Below are 20,510 nucleotides of genomic sequence, written 5' to 3' on the forward strand. Positions count from 1 at the left end.
TTTAACCCTAACCCAATGACTGAACAATTTACAAATACTAATTAACCTACCTGGTACATCTTTGGACTGTGAGAGGAAACCGGAGAACCCGGGGAAAACCCACGTATTCCACGGCGAGGATGTATAAAAACTCCTTACAAAGGACCCCAAGATTGAACTCCGAACTCCAATTGCCTTGCACTATCCGAAAGCTGTTTGTTTATTTTTGAATTCCAATTATTTGATCAGCTTATTTTTAAGTTTCTATTAGCCTTGAATCTTTCAACTTTTATTTCCCTAGCTTCCATCTTCTCCTTTCCCGAAGTGCAGGATCATAACGAGGTAGATTGTGCAGCCAAGAATCCATCTTAGCATACCAAAGGTCCGTTCCAGGGTCTGATAACACTGGGACAGAAACTGTCCTTGAGCCTAGTGGTACGAGCTTTCAGGATTTTTTTTCAAACTTCTGCCCGATGGGAGAGGAGAGAAGAGAGAATGTCTGTAGTGAGTAGTGTCTTTGATTATGCTGGCTGCTTTACCAAGGCAATAAAAAGTATAGACAGAGTCCATGGAGGGGAGGCTGATTCCTCTGATGTGAGTTCTGGCCACAGTTTAGCACAGCTTTAGCATGGATGAACTGGTTCTCCACATCCACTCTATCTAGACCTTTCAGCATTCAATAGGTTTCAGTAAGATCACTTCTCATCTTTCAAAACTCCAGGGAGCACAGGCCCGGAGCCATCAAAAGCTCCTCATATGGTTAACCCTGTCCTTTCCCAAGATCATTCTGGTAAATCTTCTGTGGACCCCTGCCAAAGACAGTACATAACATGTTCATAAGGGTCCATGTTCGGCACAGCATTGTGGGCCGAAGGGCCTGTATTATGCTGTAGGTTTTCTATGTTTCTTTAAAAAGTGTTCTATAAATATATTCCAGTCATCCATTTACTTTAGCTGGCCGGTGATGTAGTGGCATCCGCTCCAGACTTTGAGGCGAGTAGTACTGGGTTCAAATCCAGCTGGCTCCTTGCACGCTTTCCACCTATGGTTGAGCATTGAGTTGGCAACTCGGCCTCATAAAAAGAAGACAAAAACGCTAACGGAACAGCAAGTTTGCCGTCCAATGTGCCACAAGGCGTAGAAAGGAACAACAACAATCCATTCACTCTTGTGATTGTTTAGTTGTACAGGCTTATGCATTAGAATACCCATCTCCATTGTGCACATTTTCAGATACTGACTGTTCTTCACACAAATAATCAACATGGAATATTAACAATATTAAATGGAAAATTCTAGATGTACTCAGCATCTGCAGAGAAAGGTGATCTTTCATCAAAATTGGGGAGAGAAAATAAACATGTGGTGAATGTCTGGAAAGGAAGATGAGTCCAGAGTTCTTCATTTAAAGTTCTTCACTATCTTATAAAATGCACACTTTCCATTTGTGCTGGGTTGAGCGTCGAGCTGGCAACTCGGCCTCGTAAAACAACTGAACGCTAAAGAAACAGCAAGGTTGCCGCCTAATGTGCCAAACTTTACCTTTACCTTTTACTTATTATCTTATAATGGAAAAGAAATTCATGAGTAAATCAGTTCACAAATATGTTCTGGCTCTTATTACTTCCAGCGGTGTCTCTCCTGAGCACACGCAAATGCTCCATTTTCATTGTGATATGGAAACTCAAACTTCTATAACTCCATAGGGAATTTCAAAAAAGAATTTTACAAAACTTACAATAAAGCCTGGTTCCCTTAGACATAACATTCCATTTACATGACCAAATAATGACAGACTGAGTTGGCATGAACAATATGCAATGTATTACTTACTCTGCTAAACTGCAACCAGCTGGCAAGTCTCTGTATTCTACTGCAGGAAGGGTCAACACTTGTCTATTGATTGAATTCAAGTACTCTGCCGCATGTCTCTGTAGAAAAGTATATTCTCATCAGGATGTGGTAATTGAAAAGCTTGAATAAAGACAAAAATTTCTTCGGCTTGCACTGACCACTAACCATAGATTTGTATAATTTATATTGTCAAAATAGCTTGTGCATATTTTTTCCTTAATTTAACTGCAGAGCTGGAAAAGGAACGAGGTCAACACCCATGTTTTCCCCCCAGCCAAGGCATTAGAGGAGAGGACAAGGAGATTAATGATTATCAAATTGCAGGCAAGTTTTATTTATTGTCTCAGTGGATCCTTCACATGTTCTGAAGAGCAGTAAATAGTGACAACAATTTTGAAAATCTTGCCGAGAAATTCAATTGAACTTCTTCTCATAGATAGTGAATTGTAAACAGAACTAAAGCATGAAGACACTCATTTTTGGGATGTTTGTGTCAACCTAAAAATCAACCAAGTGAGTGTCCCAGACAATATTTCCACATCTGAGAGATAGGGGGAGGTTCATTGTGTTTAGGTTATTCCAGGGAAATGTGGTCTTTCATGCACCAGATTGGGACACGCTTGTCAAGTGAATTACATGGCACTGATTCCTCTGCACATTCATTACACCACCAGTATCCAGTCTCCAGCAACCTCATCCATACACTCCCAATTATCTTTATTCCATTTGTTAACTATCAGAGCATGGTTGTTGGTGTCCAGTTCTTCTACGACAAGCGTTCCCAACCTTTTTTATGCCGTGGACCCCTAATGTTAACCAAGGGTCGCTAAGTATATCATCGTTCATAAAAGCAATAGTATCTTTAAAGTATAATGGAAATCCAAATGATATGACACAGACACAATAGCCACATATTCTAGAAAGATATATTTAAATCATAGCATTACTATATGAATTATAGATTTATTATTATTGTCCAAACATTGCACTTGATGAGTAAAAATAAGATTTATGGATTGATATTTTTGAAATGTCTCTCTTCTATCCTGAAGGTGCTGACCCAAGATGAGGAATGTTTGCTCAAGATTGGAAGTCCAGAAGTTGAAGCCCATTGACCAAGGACTATGAGTCTGATGTTCATGAGGGAAAGCGGACACCCATTGGCTGTGTGTCCACTGGAGGCCCAGAGGTCTGTCCTGGGGTTGGAGGACTGTCTGTAAGAGTGGATGGGTGGGTAGGTTGGTATGGAGGGAAGACGAGAAGAAGGACAGAGGAATGGGGCTTGTTTTGCTGGTTTGTCTTGTTGCTTGATGCGTTCCGTGTTCTGCTGAGCACTGTGGGCGTGCTATGTTGGCAAGAGAATGTGCAGAGACGCTTGCAGGCTGTCCCCAGCGCACCCTTCCCTTGAGTCTGTTGTCAACGCAAACAACACATTTCATTGTATGTTTCAACGTAACAAATCTATGAATCTGAATCTGCACTTATTCTATCACGTCTTTAACCTCTCAGGATCACACCTGTGAATGTAATGCAAAAACAGTTGTTTCACAATCAGTTCAAATATATTTACACTGTCACTAACCATAACATCTGAAATTTACCCTGGGTTGAATGGTTTCGTCCCACACTCTGGGATAATAAATTAACTATAATCTGCACTTCAATTTTCTACCTTTAATGAAAATTCATAGTAGTGCTTAAATTAATTCAGTTGAAGAGGTAACAAATCAAACATTTCAAGAAGATTCATCTTTGAGAAGATAAATAAATATTTATTTTGTGAACATATAAAAACCTTCAGGAGTACAACCTAAGAGACCAACATAACTATTTTAGCACTGATAACATCAGTGTTCAGGCCTTAAATTATGAAGCAAGTTCTTTGAAAATATCATCTTTATTCTGTAAAATTCTAACATTATTATGCATCCCTGAACATCTACACCTGATCCATTTTTCTTGCCTTGTTCACTCATGTCCACTGGTGATACACCGATTTCCTGCCACGCCAGCAGGGGGAGGTGGTTGTCCCATCTGTTTGTGCCTGGACAAGTTTCCCAACCGTAGGCTGCGTGTGAAACTAAACCTTGGCTTCTCGCCACTTTTGAGAAGATGTAGTGCACTTTCAAAAAGAAATGAATAAAATCCTTCTAATATGGTAGGTGCCAAGTCCTGTCTGGAGGTGCCCTCATTCAAAATTAAACTGACAAGGAGAACAGTTGTTTTTTCTCTTTTCCATTTATTTTCCTTTTCCAGCCTACTAATTATACATATCACTCAAGGAAATTGTCAATCCTTCATGAGCTCGTTAAAAGTGCAATCCATTTATTCCATTCCCTGGTTATTTCCCCAATTCCTGCATTTTTCCTCCCCTACAAGTATTTATCAAAAACCCTTATGAAAGCTAATATTGAGCCAGTTTCCATTACCCTTTGCACGGCACATACCAAATCCCAACCACTCAAAGTGAAAAAAAAGCTTTTCCTCATGTTGCCTTTGGTTTTTTGCCAGTCATTTTAGATTTGTACCTACCAGTTATCAACCTACAAGCCACTGAAAGTTCTTTATTTATTTTGTGAAAGTTCTAACAACCCTTAAATGCTTGAAGTAAATCTCCTTAACTTTCCATACTTTTCACCTGAAATGTAAATTCAGTTTTTCTCTCTCCACAGACGCTGCCAAACTTGTTGACTATTTCCAAGAGTTTCTGCTTTTAATATAGGTTTCCAGTATCTATAGAAATTTGATGTTATACAAACATATTTTTGTTTAATATTATGGCTCATTAATATTTGTCAATTACAGTGGATTCTGGTTCATTGGGACCAGTACATTTTGGCCCAATTAAGCGGCTGATCCAATTAACCAAAATTTCATGGAAATGGTTAAAAATGTATAAAACAGACAAATTGGGTAACAAATTATGCATTGAAATGAAATACAGAACAAATTAGAACTCTACCAATACTACTGCAGTACTATAATAACGTGTATTAGCTCCTAATACTTATCACCAGAAGAATTCATCCGTGTCTTATTCCTTTGACCAAATGAACAAAATCAGCGCAGACACCTACTGCAGATAATAGACTGCATTCATACAATGGCATCCTCCAACTCTTCACTTTCATGGTAACATTCAAGATGATTTTCAATACCTTGAAATTCTCCATAGTTTCTAACTTGTGGAAATAGTGAAATCATTTAATTTTTGTTTCTGGCTGTTTCTGGCATCTCCAAGCCTTAATGCTTGAAACCGCAGTGAGTAAAACAGTTCAGAATTGTCCTGCTGCTTATTTCTCGCCAACTATCAGTGACAAAAATTACTGCTTTTTCAATACAAACACACACAACTGACGCTATTTACAGACTGTTCGCTAGGAGCACAGTGTTGTGTCTAACAACTATGCAAGTGCACACGACTAATGCTAGTTGGAAACTGTTTGGCAACAGACTTCTGCCCCAATTAAGCAGCATAATGTGTCCCAAATAAATTAAGGGAATCACAGCTATTTTCTCGATTAGTTTTTGTTCTTTAAGAGTTGTCCCAAATAAGTGCTGCCCCGATTAACCGATGGCCCAATTAACTGGAATTTACTATATTAACCAGTAGAAGTTCACTCAATTTCACTGACCTTTAGCCCAATTTCAGTCCTGTGTATGGCTGTTTCAAGTGACTGAATGTCCACTGCCTCTCCTTCATTTTGAATTGTTATATGCGAGATTTTCTCCTTCAGCTCTTTAAGATCTTCTTGAACCTCAAGAGCAAACAGAATAAATTTAAGCTCAAGTTCAAGTTTATTGTCATTCAACTTTGTACTTGAAAATGAAACAACACAGTACATATAACTCACATACAACATACAATCTAATATTACCATAAATAAATTAACAAATAAAATATATAATAAATGTGTAACTCAAATGTGGCATAATTATCAGGTATATCTCACTTAGTACCACCTTCACTTCCAAATCAGAAAGCTATGAGTTCAAATCCCAAGCCAAATCTGAGCATCATAAACTAGCTACACTGAAGAAATGGTGTACTGGTAGAAATGCTGTGTTTTGGATAAGAAATTACACAAAAGTTCTATCTGTACTTTCATATGGATGTAAAAGATCCCCGTGGGACTATGCTAAATAGAGGAGAGGAGCCATGTATATATAGACAGACAGACAGACAGACACACACACAATGCTGGAGGATCTCAGGAGGTCAGGTAGCATCTTCGGAAAGGAATAAACCGTCAGCATTTCAGCAGAGATCCTTCATCAGAGCAGCCATCTCCGTCTTCCTTCTCAGAATGCCTCAATCAAAAGTAAAAGATTTGTTTGTAATTGGATTGCTGTTTCTGGCAACATGCTGAGCATAAACTGGACATGTTCCCTAAAGCGGCTTTACTCCAAAATTATTCATTTCAAAGTGCTGTAGAATATTTTGAGGTTGTGAAAGGTACTATAGAAGTCCAAGACATAAGAGATTCTACAGATGCTGGAACACACACATTGGGCACCACAGGAGCGTAGGAAATAGTGTGACACTATTACAGCTCGACACACCAGAAATTTGGAGTTCAATCCCGACATCCTCTGTAATGAGTCTGTATGTCCACCCCGTGGAATGCGTGGGTTTTCACTGGGTCCTCCAGCTTCCTCCCACAGTCCAAAGACGTACTGGGTAGGTTAATTGGTCTTTGTGAAATGCCCTGTGATTAGGTTAGGGTTAAACTGGGGTTAGTCGGGGTTTGCTGGGTGGGTGGCTCAAAGGGCCAGTAAGGCCTATTCTGTGCTGTATCTCGAAATAAATAAAAATTACTGGAGAAACTCAGCAGATCAGGCAGCATCTATAGAAAGGAATAAACTGTCGACTTTTCGCACTGAGACCCTTCATCAGGACTGGAAAGGAAGGGGGAAGATGCCAAAATAAGAAGGTGGCGGGAGGAGAGGGAGTACAAACCAGAATATGAAGCCATGTGAGAGGGAAGGTACAGCAGCTGGGTGGGAGAGTAGGGGTGATAAAGTGAGAAGCTGAGAAGTGATAGGTGAAAAGGGTAGAGGACTGGTGAAGAATTCAATCAGAAAGGAGAGTGAACCATGGGAGAAAGGGAAGGAGGAGAGAGAGGTGGTAGGCAGGTGAGAAGAAGTAAGAGGCCAGAGTGGGAAAGAAGAGGGAAGGGGGAGGGAAAAAAAAGAAATTACAGGAGGTTGGAGAAATCAATGTCCATGCCATCAGGTTGAAGGCTACCCAGACAGAACATGAAGCTCCTCCAACCTTCTGCCTCATCATGGCAGAAGAGGAAGACATGGACTCAGATGTCAAAAAGGGAATGGGATAGGAATTAAAAATTCCGTGGATATCTTTGTGGATGGAGCAGAGGTGCTCAACAAAGCAGTCCCCCAATTTATGTCGGGTCTTACCAATGTAGATGAGGCTACTAGGCTTACCCATAGCCCTCTATTTTTCTAAGCTCCATGTACCTATCAAAGAAGCCCCAACAGATTTGCAGGTGAAGCCTCCCCTGGAAGGACTGTTTCGGGCCCTGAATGGAGGTGAATGGGCAGGTATAGCATTTCTGTCACATGCAGGGATGTGGCCCGTTAGGGAGATAAGTGGGGAGGAACAAATGAACAAAGGAATCACGGAAGCAACAATCCCTGCAGAACGCAGAGAGAGGCGGAAGGGGTGGATAAAGATGTATTTGGTGATAGGATCTCTTTGGAGATAGAAGAAGATGAGAAGAATGATATGTTGGATGCAGAAGCTCATGGAGTGGTAGGTGAAGACAAGAGGACCTTTATCCCTGTTAAGGTGGCGGGAAGATAGAGTGAGCGTGGATGTCTGGGAAATGGAGGAGATGTGGGTGAGGGCAGCACCAACCATGGAGGAAGGGAAACCCCACTCATCTGTGATATTCTGGAAAAGAAACCTTCATCATCGGAACAGACGCAGTAGAGATGAAGAAATTGAGAAAAAGGAATCTCATTTTGCAGAAGACAGAGTGGGAAGATGTATAGTCAAGATAACCATGGGAATTGGTAGGTTTATATAAGATATTGGTATACAGTTTGTCTGCAGAAATGGAGACAGAGAGATTGAGAAGGGAAAGAAGTGTCAAAAATGGAGCAAATGAATTTAAGGGCAGGATGGAAGTTAGAGACAAAGTTGATGAAATCAGCAAGCTCAGCATGGGTACATGAAGCAGCGCCAATACGGTCAACAACGTAGTGCAGAAATGATTAGAGAGCTTTACCAGGGAAGGCTTGGGACATGGATTGTTCCATGTAACCAAAGAAAAGGCAGGCATAGCTGGGGCCCATGAGGATACCCACGGCTACATCTTGAGTTTGGAGAAAGTGCGAGGAGCTGAAAGAGAAAGTTGAGGGTGAGGATCAGTTCCACCAGACAGAGTAGGGGAATAAGTCAGATCTGTTGTCGAGAAAGAAGTGGAGAGCTTTAAGACCTTCTTGATGGGAGATAGAAGTGTATAGGGACTGGACCTCCATGGCAAAAATGAGGTGGTCAGGGCCAGACAATAAGAAATTGTTAAGGAGATCAAGAGCATGTGAAATGTCACAAATGTAGGTGGGAAGGGACTGAACCAAGGGGCATAGAATGGAGTCAAGATATACGGTATGCAGATTCAAGTTCAGTGGGGCCGGAGCAGGCAGAAACAATGGGCCTACCTGGACAATCAGGTTTGTGGATCTTGTGTAGGAGATAAAAACAAGCAGTGTGGTGTCAGGCATTATGAGGTTGGTGGTAGTGGATGGGAGATCTCATGGTTTCTGTGCTGTAATTGTATATGGTTATATAAGTATCTGAGAGTTGCTGCCTGGACTCAGCAAGGTAGAGGTTATTGCGCTAGACTCCAAAAACACCCCGTTTGTCTGCGGGTTTGATGGTGAGGTTCAGATTGGTGTGGAGAGAGAGGAGTAAAGTGCATTCAGAGGGGGTAAGATTCAAAGAGGAGAGAGGAGTGTTGAAGTGGAGCTGTTTAAATCCAAGAAATCCAAGTCTTTCAAGAAATGCATCTATGGACGGAATAATAAACCCAAACCATTCCCAAACTCCCTCAGAATGAAGTGTTATCCCAAAATGTATCCAACCCAGTTAATGGTTCAGATTGTCTCTGCTGACATAAACCTGGACTTTCGATACTGGCTGTATTACAGGTAGTGCCACACTCTGATAGAGCAGAATATCACAAAATTAAATGCAAAATTATATAAGTGTTCATCTAAACACATAAATTATTTTAGCACAAATAATGGAAAGTGAGTCATTCTTGTTGTTCCTTTAGCTTTTTAATGGCTAGCTAACCTTAATGTTTTAGAGGTATACTGTCTATATAATTTGTTCCAATTACTCCACCTATTGGCCTTTTCTAGTAGATTATTTCCCACCCACACTCTGAACTATTTATCAAACCCCCCCTGAAAAGATGTAGGTACGTGTTTATTTATCTATTGATACAACACAGTAACAGGACCTTCCGGCCCAATGAGCACCATGCCACCCATGTGATCGATAAACCTACTGACCTGTACATCTTTGGACTGTGGGGGGAAACCGGAGCACCCAGAGAAAACCCACACACTCATGGAGAAAACATAGAAGTTCCTTACAGACAGTGGTGGAGTTGAACCTGAGTCACTATTACTGTGATAACTTTGTGGTGTCATCAGGTAGGAGGTACAGAAGCCTGAAGGCACACACTCAGTGATTCAGGAACAGCTCCTTCCCCTCTGCCATCTGATTCCTAAATGGACATTGAACCTGTGAGCACTACCTCACTTTTTTAATATATATTATTTATGTTTTTACATGATCTTTAATCTATTCAATATATGTATACTGTAATTGATTGATTTATTCATATATTTTAAATTTTTTTTTCTTCTTCTTCTATTCCCGAGCAAACTGCCCTCTCCACTATCCTATACCTGAGAAACCCTTCTAAACCTCCAATCGTCCTTGGACTCACTTTACACCACACGCTGTCGGAGCAGTGCTGCCAGGATAAGCAAGGACACAACCCACCCAGCCAACACACTTTTTGTCCCTCTTCCCTCCGGGAGAAGGCTCAGGAGCTTGAAGACTCGTACGGCCAGATTTGGGAACAGCTTCTTTCCAACTGTGATAAGACTGCTGAACGGATCCTGACCCAGATCTGGACCATACCCTCCAAATATCTGGACCTGCCTCTCGGATTTTTTGCACTACCTCACTTTCCATTCTTGTATTTTCTATTTATGATTTATAATTTAAATTTTTAATATTTACTAATTTAAATATTTTTAATATTTAATATTTGTAATCCAGGGAGCGGGAAGCGCAGAATCAAATATCGCTGTGATGATTGTACGTTCTAGTATCAATTGTTTGGCGACAATAAAGTATAAAGTGAAGTATAGTATAAAGTATTAAGTATTGCATTGAACTGCTGCTGCGAATTTAACAAATTTCATGACACATGCCAATGATAATAAACCTGATTCTGATTCTGGTACTCGTTATGCTATTATATGGTTCCAGATTACAAAAAATATTTATGAAGCAACTTTAATGTGGTTATTACCCCAAAGACACTTTACTTATATATTTTTAATTTTATTGAGAGACAGCACAGAATAGGCCCTTCCAGCCCTTCGAGCCTGTCAATCACCGATTTAACCCTTGCCTAATCATGGGACAATTTACAACGACCAATTAACCTACCAACTGGCATGTCTTTGAAATGTGGGAGGAAACTGGAGCACCTGGAGGAAACCCATGTGGTCACAGGGAGAACGTATGAACTCCTTATAGGCAGTGGCTGGATTTGAACCCAAGTTGCTTGTACTATAAAGTATTGTGCTCACCATTACACTATTCGTTATCTAAGAAAACATTAGACAGAATTACATTTATATTAGGTTAGAGGTTTTCATGGGTGGCCTAAAGGAAGAAAGATATAAAGAGTCTTAAGGAGAGATTTCCAGAGATTAGCTCTTGGCGTGCTGGCGCAACTACATTCAGGAGTGATTTGGAGTACTGCTGATGTCAGGGTCTGGGTTAGAATACTTGGGGATGTGTACATAGAGTGAGCTGCCAGAGAAAGTGGTTGGGATGGGTACAATATCAACTTTCAAAAGACATTTGGATAAGTACATGACTAATGAGGATGTTTCTAGAACTGGACAGAGGTAAGTAACTACACAAGTAAAATTTATTATTGTAGTATGTACTGTATATGTTACCACCTTCAATTTTTTGCAGGCATTTACAGGGGAAAGAGATATACAATAGAATTTATGAAAAATTATACATAAATGAAGACTGATAAACTACCAATGTGCTAAAGAAGACAAATTCTGCAAATAAAATTAATACTGAGAACATGTCCTTGAAAATGAATTTGTAGGTTGTATAATCAGTTCAGAGTGCATTTATCCAGCAGGTTGAAATGTTTTTCATTGAAGCATAGGAGAATGAGGGGTGATCTTACAGGGGTGTGCAAAATCATGAGGGGAATAGGTAGGGTCAATGTGCACAGTGGTTTTTTTCCCCCGGCAATCTGAAATGAACAGCAAGAAGGGATAGGTTTAAGGTGAATGGAGTGAGATTTAATATGAACCTCAGGGGAAATTTCTCTTCACATAGAGGGTGATCATTATTTGGAAAGAGCTGCAGAGAAGTGGTTGAGGCAGGTAAAATAACTACCTGTAAAAGACAGTGGGACAAGTACTGGAGATGGATTGGAAAGGTTTAGAAGGTTATGGGCCAAAGGCTGGCAAATGGGAAGAGCCTGGATGGGCACTTTAGTTGGCATGGACTAAGAGGTCCAAAGAGCTCATTTCTATGCTGTGTGACTCTATGGATAGGAGAAGTTTAGAGGAAGATGCAGACAAATGGGCACCTTAGATGGCAAGGACGAGTAGGGCTGAAAGCCCTGTTCCTGTTTCCAGGATGTCTAACTCTATGAAAAGAGCACCAAAAGATTTTGTAAGGGAGGATATATTTAATCTAGAGTGTTTCTTCAGCAGAGGGTGGCACGCACAGGTCATAATGGGACATGGTGTGAGTCAAGACTGGGGTATACTGAGGTTCCCAAGACACCAAGAGATTGAGATAGAAAGAGAGATTGAGCAGGAGGATATGAGATAGAGAGGGAGGTTGGGGTGGGGAGAGAGAGGGGAAGAAGAGAGAGAGATAGAGAGGGGGAAGGGAGAGAGACAGACAGGCGGACACCAGGTGCAGAGTTGGTTTATTATTGTTACATGTACCAAGATAAAGTGAGATAAGTCAACTAATGGGAGTGGTGCCGCAGCAACAACCTGGCACTCCACTCAACGTCAGTACAATGAAAGAGCTGATTGTGGACATCAGGAAGGGCAAGATGAAGGAACACATTCCAATCCTCATAGAGGGATCAGAAGTGAGAAAATGAGCAGTTTCAAGTTCCTGCACGTCAAGATCTCTGAGGATCTAACCTGGACCAAACATATTGTTGTAGTCACAAAGAAGGCAAGACAGCGGCTATACTTCATTAGGAGTTTGAAGAGATTTGGCATGATAACAAATACACTCAAAAACCTCTATAGATGTACTGTAGAGAGCATTCAAACAGGCTGCATCACTGTCTGGTGTGGAGGGGCTACTGCACAGGACTGAACGAAATGGCAGACAGTTGTAAATCTAGTCAGCTCCATCTTGGGTACTAGCCTGCAAAGCAGCCAGGACATCTTCAGGAAGCAGTGTCTTAGAAAGGCAGTGCCCATTATTAAGGACCTCCAGCACACAGGGCATGCCCTTTTCTCACTGTTACCATCAGGTAGAAGGCACAGAAGCCTGAAGGCACACACTCAGTGATTCAGGAACAGCTACTTCCCTTCTGCCATCCGATTCCTAAATGGACATTGAACCCTTGGACATTACCACACTTTTTAAAATATACAGTATTTCTGTTTTTTTGCACGTTTTTTAATCTATTCAATATACATATACTGTAATTGATTTACTTATTTATTATTTTTTCTCTCTTCTATATCACGTATTGCATTGAACTGCTGTTGCTAAGTTAACAAATAATGATAATAAACCTGTTTTTGAAAAGCTTATTTTGCATACTGTTCATACAGAATAAATCATTGCACCGTGCATTGAGCTACAACAAGGTAAGGTAATAACTATGTAGAATAAAGTGTAACAGCTACAAACGAAGTGAAGTGCGGGTAAGCGATCAGGTGCAAGATCATAAGCTGGTACGTCGTGAGGTCGAGGGTCCACCTTCAAGTACCAGTGAACCAGTCGACCGCGGGGTAGATAGAATCTGTTATAAAGGTTTAACACCCCTTCTCCCGCCCTTCCCCTGCCGCCTCCACCAGCCCTGGCCGGCAGGAAGACATAGGAGTACCTGGACCAGGATGTGCCCCACGTCAGTGTGGGCTTTGGTGGCGTGTTTCGCCATTATCGGGGGACAACTGCCTTCACCGACTCTCCATCCCCGCCGGCCCGCTGCGTTCCCATGGCAACGGAACACAACCGCTGCCACTGGGCCAAAACTGGGGAGGGGGAACACCCACACAGTCTCGGTGATCAAAAAAAAAATCACAATCCATATATGTACCCAATAGTTTCAATATATATTATAGCATTAAACATCAACCCTCCTGCCGTTTATTTAAAGGTCCCTTGTGTATTTTATAATGTGATTAAAACATTTCTCCACCTCCAGCAGCAAAGTGGTACATTCCACCCTCGGATCCTGCGGATAAGGAAATAAACCGTTTAAGGAATATATAGTTACGTTTAAAATGATATTTCACTTTTATGGATTGCATAAATGAGCAATAGCTAATGTTGAGGGGTGGATTTGACTGTAAAGTAGGGTAGGCTGCGTTTGGGGCTGTTGCCGGGGGTGGGGTGAAAGCCCAAGCGGAAATGACCCCCGCGTTGTCAGGGTGAGGAGTCAGAGTTCACCGCCTGGCATGGAGGCTCCGAGCGTCCTGCTGGTGAGCTGCTGCCCGAGCTTCGTGGAGGAGAGGCTGGTGAGAGGTGAGCGAGCGTCGAGCTGGGCTGGGCTGCGAGTTTATCCCCCGCCAAACCCGGGTAATCGAATTCAGTCGTCAAATCAGCCGTGTCCCACCAACAGCGGGGCGCCGGAGGCCTAAAAGCACAGGAGGAGACCATTGGGCCCATCGAGCCCGTGCCTTCTCCTGGAATTGCAATTGGCTTATTTGTGTTGCATATATTGAGAGATAGTAAAAAGCTTGTCTTCCATAATGTTGATGTAGATGAAATCATTACAGAGTGCGTCGAGGTAGAACAAAGTAAAACAACGACAGAGGGCAGAATAAAGTGTAATAGCTACAGAGAAAGTGCAGCACAGGTAAATAATAAGATGTAAGGCCATAACGAGGTTGATTGTGAGGTCAACATTGTTATAGCAAACCTGTGCGTTGTCTATCCATCATACTATGTAGAAATACAAGATGTTCTGCAGAGCAACACACAGAAAATGCTGGAGGAACTCAGCAGGTCAGGCAGGATCTATGGAGTGGAGTAAACAGTCGACATTGTGGGATGAAGGATCTCAGCCTGAAACGTTGACTATTTATTTCTTTCCATAAATGCTGCTTGACCTGCTGAGTTCACCTTGAATTTTTGTGTGTTATGAATAGAATATTTATCCTGTCAGGAATACCCAAAGCTAATGGTGTATTTTTGATGTGTGTTCGTGAGGAAACACCAGAAGCAATCTGCATACATCAAACTCTCCTAAGAGCGTTTGTTGTCTTTGCATGTATGTACAAGTGAAATAAAAAACTTCTCCCCAGCACCATCACTAGCATACTTTACTTCAAAGTGATCAGATTGGTTATGGTGTGGCTAAACTAATTAATAGGGGAAAAAAAACTCTGTGGATGAAGAAAAGTCGCTGTTCTTGGGCAGTGGATGTCACTGTCAACACCAGCACTTATTGTCCATTCTTAATTGTTCCCTTTTCAAGGTTGAACGGGCAGTAGTATAAAAAAAATTCGGATCATCAATACTGTAGTCAAAAACAAAACCGTCCCAACTGTCCCACCCCCTGTGTGGCTTTCACTCTTTAATTCTGTGTGCTTACTCCCTTTAACTAATTGCTAATGGGAGTGGTTTCCTCCTATTAAGGCACTGTAAACTACTCATTGTTGTGCACTCTTCTATCAAATCTTAATGTTTGCCCTAAGCAGAACAACCTCCTCTTGTGCAGTGTAGCCCTTTGGATGAAAGTCCTCACCTGGTGTAGTATCCCCGTAAATCTTTTCTGTGACTTCTAAAGGACACCCAGAGCTTTCCTAACACCTGATGACCAGAGAGTGATGAAGCATTCTGGTTGTGGCCTTGCTAGTGATTAAGAAAATTTGCCCTGAACTGTCTGCTTGCGTATTCTGTACACCGTTGTCAATATGTCCTGCCTCTTTCGTGAAATTATGCACATATACACTAAAGAGCCTCTGTCCTTGCACACATTAGAATCATTATTTACTCTATGCTGACTCCACTCATTCCTTTAGGGGTCAGATTAGAGTTTAGAGACAGGGACATGGAAGAGTTAAGACGTTAGACCAGAGACTAGTTCCCTGCTGTGCTCCCTGCATTCGAAGGCCAGTGACATGGTTGGGTGTCGAAGAGCACCTGGAGTATAAGATTGCTGCACTGTCTGTGTGAGTATGAGGTGGGGAGAGGGAGGAAAGGGGCTTGTTTTGCTGTTGTAGTTTAGTTGCTTTTGTGTTCTGTTTTGTAGTGTTCTGTATTGTTCTGTTGAGCGTTATGGGCATGCTGCGTTGGTGCTGGAATGTGTGGTGACACTTGTGAGCAGCCGTCAGCATATCCATAGGTCGTGCTGGTTGTTAGACAAGTAATGCATTTCACAGTATGTTTCACTGCACATGTGGTAAATAAGGGAATCAGAATCTTTCTGATGGGATGCTAAACGGAGGACCAGTCTCCTGCAATATTTAATTTTCTAACGTGTGAAGAGCTGTGTTATCCTGACACCCTCGCCAGTATTTACCCCTGAGCTCAACAGAGTCGTCTGTCCTGGGCCAGTCTTTCAAATTGTCTCCAGCTGTAGCCCATCTTTGAAGATCCTTCCTTTCTCAGGGATGAGCTGTTTTGAGCTACCGTTGACAATTTTTGTAGCTCTAAGTTTTCAAGGGATGGGGTTGCTAGCCCCATGCCCAACCTTCCTCCTTTTTGCAACCGGACTTGGGACCATCTGTGGAGTTACCTGCAGGTTGCTGATCCAATAACTTAATGGATTGGTTGTTTGATTTATACTCAGAGGCCTGGACTATTGATCCAGGACAGGAGTTCAAGTCTTACTGGATTTTCAATTAAATAAAAAAACACTAAACAGTGGATTCTGGTTAACTGGGACACATCAGGACCAGTTACATTTTGGCCCACATAAGCGACTACCCAAGTTAGCCAAAGTTTCATGGAAGTAGTTAAAAACATATAAAAAAGGACAAGTTGTCATTTAAAATGAGTCACAAATTACGTATTTAAGTGAAATACAGAGCGAGTTAGAACACTACCAATACTACTGCAGTACTATAAAACTGGTGTGCAAAAGACAGCAAATTGTGTAAATATAAAAAGAAAGAAATAATAATGATAAATAAGCAATAAATATTGAAAACATGAGATGAAGGGTCCTTGAAAGTGAGTCCAAAAGTTGTGGGAACAGTTCAGTGATGGGCAAGTGACATTGAGTAAAGGTATCCCTTCTGGTTCAAGAGCCTGGTGATGTGGATCCCGAGGCTCCTGTATCATTTTCCTGATTGTTATTGATGCAAGAATTCATCCTGTGTACACTGCTGTGTTCTTTTGATTGACTGTAAGTGAACAAAATCAGTGCAGACACCTCGTGCAGATAATGGATAATCTTCATTTTCATTGTAACATTCAAGATGATTGTCGATACCTTTAAATTGGAAACAAATCAGAAAATGTGCAGCTCGGGTGGTTGACGGTTGGGTTGAGCTGTTCTCCAGTCTATGTAATCCACTTACAAACTTTCTGTCACCATACGAGGAGACATCATCAGTGCACTGTTCACTTGTGGTGGTCCTTCAAATGCTTGGCCCTTTATATACTTCAGTTATAAGTATATAAAAACCAAACATTCGGAGGACACACATTGATGATATCACCTCGTATGGTGATAAAATATTTACAAATGGGTTGCCAAGAATGGAGCACAACTCACCCAATCGTACCTTTAAGTTCTTCGTAGTGCCTAACTTGTTGAAGTAGTGAAATCATTTCATTTTCACTTCTGGCCATTTCTGCCGTTTCCAAGCCTGAATGATTGAAACCACAGAGAGCAAAACAGTTCTGAATTGTCTTACTGCTTTATTTCTTGCCAACTGTCAGTGTCAAACTGTCAGTCAGCCCAAGTGGATAACATAACACAAGCACACAGAACTGTTGCTATTTAAAAACTGTTCGCTCTAAGTATGGTGTCATTTCTGAAGGTCAGCCAAGTGTATGCAACTGGCACTAGTTAAAAGCTGTTCGGTAGCAGTCTCCTATCCCAATTAAGCAGCATAATATCCCAAGTAAACGAAGGGATCCCGGCTATTTTCTCATCAAAGTTGCTGGTGATCGCAGCAGACCAGGCAGCATCTCTAGGGAGAGGTACAGTCGACGTTTTGGGCCGAAACCCTTCGTCAGGACTAACTGAAAAAAGAGATAATAAGACCAAGAGTAGGGTCACCCAGGCCAAACAGGTCATACCCATGACTGTGTGGCTAGGCACAGCTCAAATACCATGTGTAAATATGCTGACGATACAACCATTGTTGGTAGAATCTCAGGTGGTGAAGAGAGGGTGTACGGGAGTGAGATATGCCAACTAGTGGAGTGGTGTTGCAGCAACAGCCTGGCACTCAACGTCAGTAAGATGAAAGAGCTGATTGTGGACTTCAGGAAGGGTAAGATGAAGGAACACATACCAATCCTCATAGAGGGATCAGAAGTGGAGAGAGTGAGCAGTTCCAAGTTCCTGTGCGTCAAGATCTCTGAGGATCTAACCTGGTCCCAACATATCGATGTAGTTATAAAGAAGGCAAGACAGCGGCTATACTTCATTAGGAGTTTGAAGAGATTTGGTATGATAACAAATACACTCAAAAACCTCTATAGATGTACTGTGGAGAGCATTCTGACAGGCTACATCACTCTCTGGTATGGGGGAGGTGCTACTGCACAGGACTGAAAGAAACTGCAGAGGGTTGTACATCTAGTCAGTTCCATCTTGGGTACTAGCCTGCAAAGTACGCAGGACATCTTCAGGGAGCAGTGTCTCAGAAAGGCAGCATCCATTATTAAGGACCTCCAGCACCCGGGGCATGCCCTTTTCTCACTGTTACCATCAGGTAGGAGGTGCAGAAGCCTGAAGGCACACACTCAGTGATTCAGGAACAGCTTCTTCCCTTCTGCCATCTGATTCCTAAATGGACATTGAACCCTTGGACACTGCCTCACTTTTTTTTTTAATATAAATTATTTCTGTTTTTGCATGTTTTTTAATCTATTCAATTTATGTATACTGTAATTGACTTATTTATTGTTATTATTTTTATTTCATTTATCATTTTTTCTATATTATGTATTACATTGAACTGCTGCTGCTAAGTTAATTAAGTTAATAAATTTCACGTCACATGTCGGTGATAATAAACCTGATTCTGAGCGAAAGAGTAAAGCCCTGACTCCGGCCAGCATAGCTCTCCGGGTCATGACTGTGGTCCTCTTGGAGGTTCTGGATACTAGTTACCGACATTCTGTTTTTTTAAAAAAAAACCTTGCTTGAAAAAATAGCTAGTCTTGGTACAAATACCCTGCCTTGCATCAATTTCTCAAATTCACTTATGCATTTGAGATTAAGTGGTCAGACGTTCTTGCATTATCTTAAAAAGGGACATGTTAGTTAGATTTGCTGTTTGCATCCTTGCCTCAGAAGGTGCTGATATATGTATGTATTAGAGACTTGAACACATCTTGGCATTCTACCATACCAAGGAAGTGCATTTCTGCCAGAATTGCTGTCTTTCTGATGAGAATTTATGTCAAGCTTCTGTATATGCTCCTTGATTGATGTAAAGGATTCTGTGGCTCTTTTAAGAGGAATTGGGGAAATCACCCTGCGATATTATCTAATGTTTATCCCTGAATCAATAACATAAATAAGTGGTCTTTATTTCATTGCTGTTCATTGGACAAATTGTCTGCTTTCTTTTCGATATTACCAAGTGATTATGCAAGTCCGCCATAGACTACGAAAGGAGGAGGATTAGACATGGGGCTAGAAACCCCATCTGCCTTTTTGTAGTGTCGGTGGAGAGGGGAGGGTTGGGGTGAGAGGAAGATGGAGCCCCTGAGGGCCCAGGAGCTGACGGTGGGATCTGAGGGAGACGGGGTTGCAGAGTGGTGGTGGGGGAAGGGGAGACGGGAGTCACAATAGCAGCACATAAAGACCCGGCCTGGATTCGCAGTTGGTGGTTGCGCAATCGCTTTGAAGTTGTCCATGGTCGTTGCTGGAGTCCAGGTTTTGAATATGCCCTGAGGTGTTGGAGCCGGCGAGATCAATGGCAGAGGCCTGAATCTGAAGTTCATGCCTGCTCGCGATCCTTGCCTAACATGACAAAGTCAAAAAAACGGCAATTGCAGGCATGGATCCAACGGAGGATGAAATAACGAACAGGTCCATTACGGACGGCGAAGAAAGTGTCCCAAAAGTGTGGAAGGGTCTAGGATAGGGATGCCAAGTACCTCCTCATGGCGGAGAGGGTCGCCTTCAGAGCTTGACGGGAGAAGCGATGGGAGGCAGAGTCAATAAAATGTGAGTACCTGCGATCCTCAGAAGGTCCAAATTGAGAGGCTTGAAAACGAATCCTAAAGCCAACTGGAGTAAGTTGGCGGCGGAGACACGTTCCAAGAAAGGATATACGGCTGTGATAGCGAGTCTGAGTCAAAATGTGGTCAAAAAGTTGAAGAGCCGAAGAAATTACAGATGGGGAGCAGTGAGAGATGGTTTCACTGAACTCCCGTCGAAGAGAAGATTTAAACTTCTTCAGTGTAGGCATCACTGGAAGAGGCTTCAGAGTAGTGAATTTAAAAACACAAACACAAGGAAATCTGCAGATGCTGGAACTTCAAGCAACGCACATAAAAGTTGCTGGTTCCCCCCCCCCCCTTTTCTTTCTCCCTAGGCCTCCTGTCCCATGATCCTCTCATATCCCCTTTGCCAATCACCTGTCCAGCTCTTGGCTCCATCCCTCCCCCTCCTGTCTTCTCCTATCATTTCGGATCTCCCCCTCCCCCTCCCACTTTCAAATCTCTTACTAGCTCTTCCTTCAGTTAGTCCTGACGAAGGATCTCGGCCCGAAACGTCGACCGTACCTCTTCCTAGAGATGCTGCCTGGCCTGCTGCGTTCACCAGCAACTTTTATGTGTGTTGAGTGAAATGTATCATTTGCATTAATGACCAAAACAGCTTTTCGAATTGTGGTTTAGAAATATACAGTGAATCCAGAAAACATTTCAATAGAACAAAGGTTCCCAATCTTTTTCAATGCCATGGACCAATATGATTAAGCAAGGGGATCTGTGGACGCCAGGTTGGGAACCCCTGCAATAG

At 42.0% G+C, this 20,510-nt stretch overlaps 2 protein-coding genes across 4 annotated transcripts in view; one reads left to right on the top strand and one right to left on the bottom strand.

The window, feature by feature from the left end:
• Nucleotides 1-13,337, bottom strand: part of iqch (IQ motif containing H) — a 190,117-nt gene extending 176,780 nt beyond the window's left edge. Inside the window, exons 1-3 of the mRNA XM_063066163.1 lie at nt 13,233-13,337; nt 5,469-5,591; nt 1,813-1,910 (exon numbers count right to left, since the gene is read on the bottom strand). Of these exons, the coding sequence (XP_062922233.1) occupies nt 1,813-1,910; nt 5,469-5,591; nt 13,233-13,286 (275 nt within the window). The 5' untranslated portion in view covers nt 13,287-13,337. The remainder of the gene's footprint in view (nt 1-1,812; nt 1,911-5,468; nt 5,592-13,232) is intronic.
• Nucleotides 13,338-13,726: 389 nt separating this feature from the next.
• Nucleotides 13,727-20,510, top strand: part of aagab (alpha and gamma adaptin binding protein) — a 63,566-nt gene continuing 56,782 nt past the window's right edge. For 2 of the 3 annotated variants that reach the window (XM_063066164.1, XM_063066165.1), the window contains exon 1: nt 13,792-13,927. In XM_063066164.1, coding sequence (XP_062922234.1) covers nt 13,807-13,927 — 121 coding nt within the window. In that variant the 5' untranslated portion in view covers nt 13,792-13,806. Of the gene's footprint in view, nt 13,928-20,510 lie in introns of all 3 variants that reach the window. The other variant, XM_063066166.1, reaches the window with a different exon arrangement.

The sequence above is a fragment of the Mobula hypostoma genome, chromosome 13 (assembly GCF_963921235.1).
Source record: "Mobula hypostoma chromosome 13, sMobHyp1.1, whole genome shotgun sequence".
NCBI lineage: Eukaryota > Metazoa > Chordata > Chondrichthyes > Myliobatiformes > Myliobatidae > Mobula > Mobula hypostoma.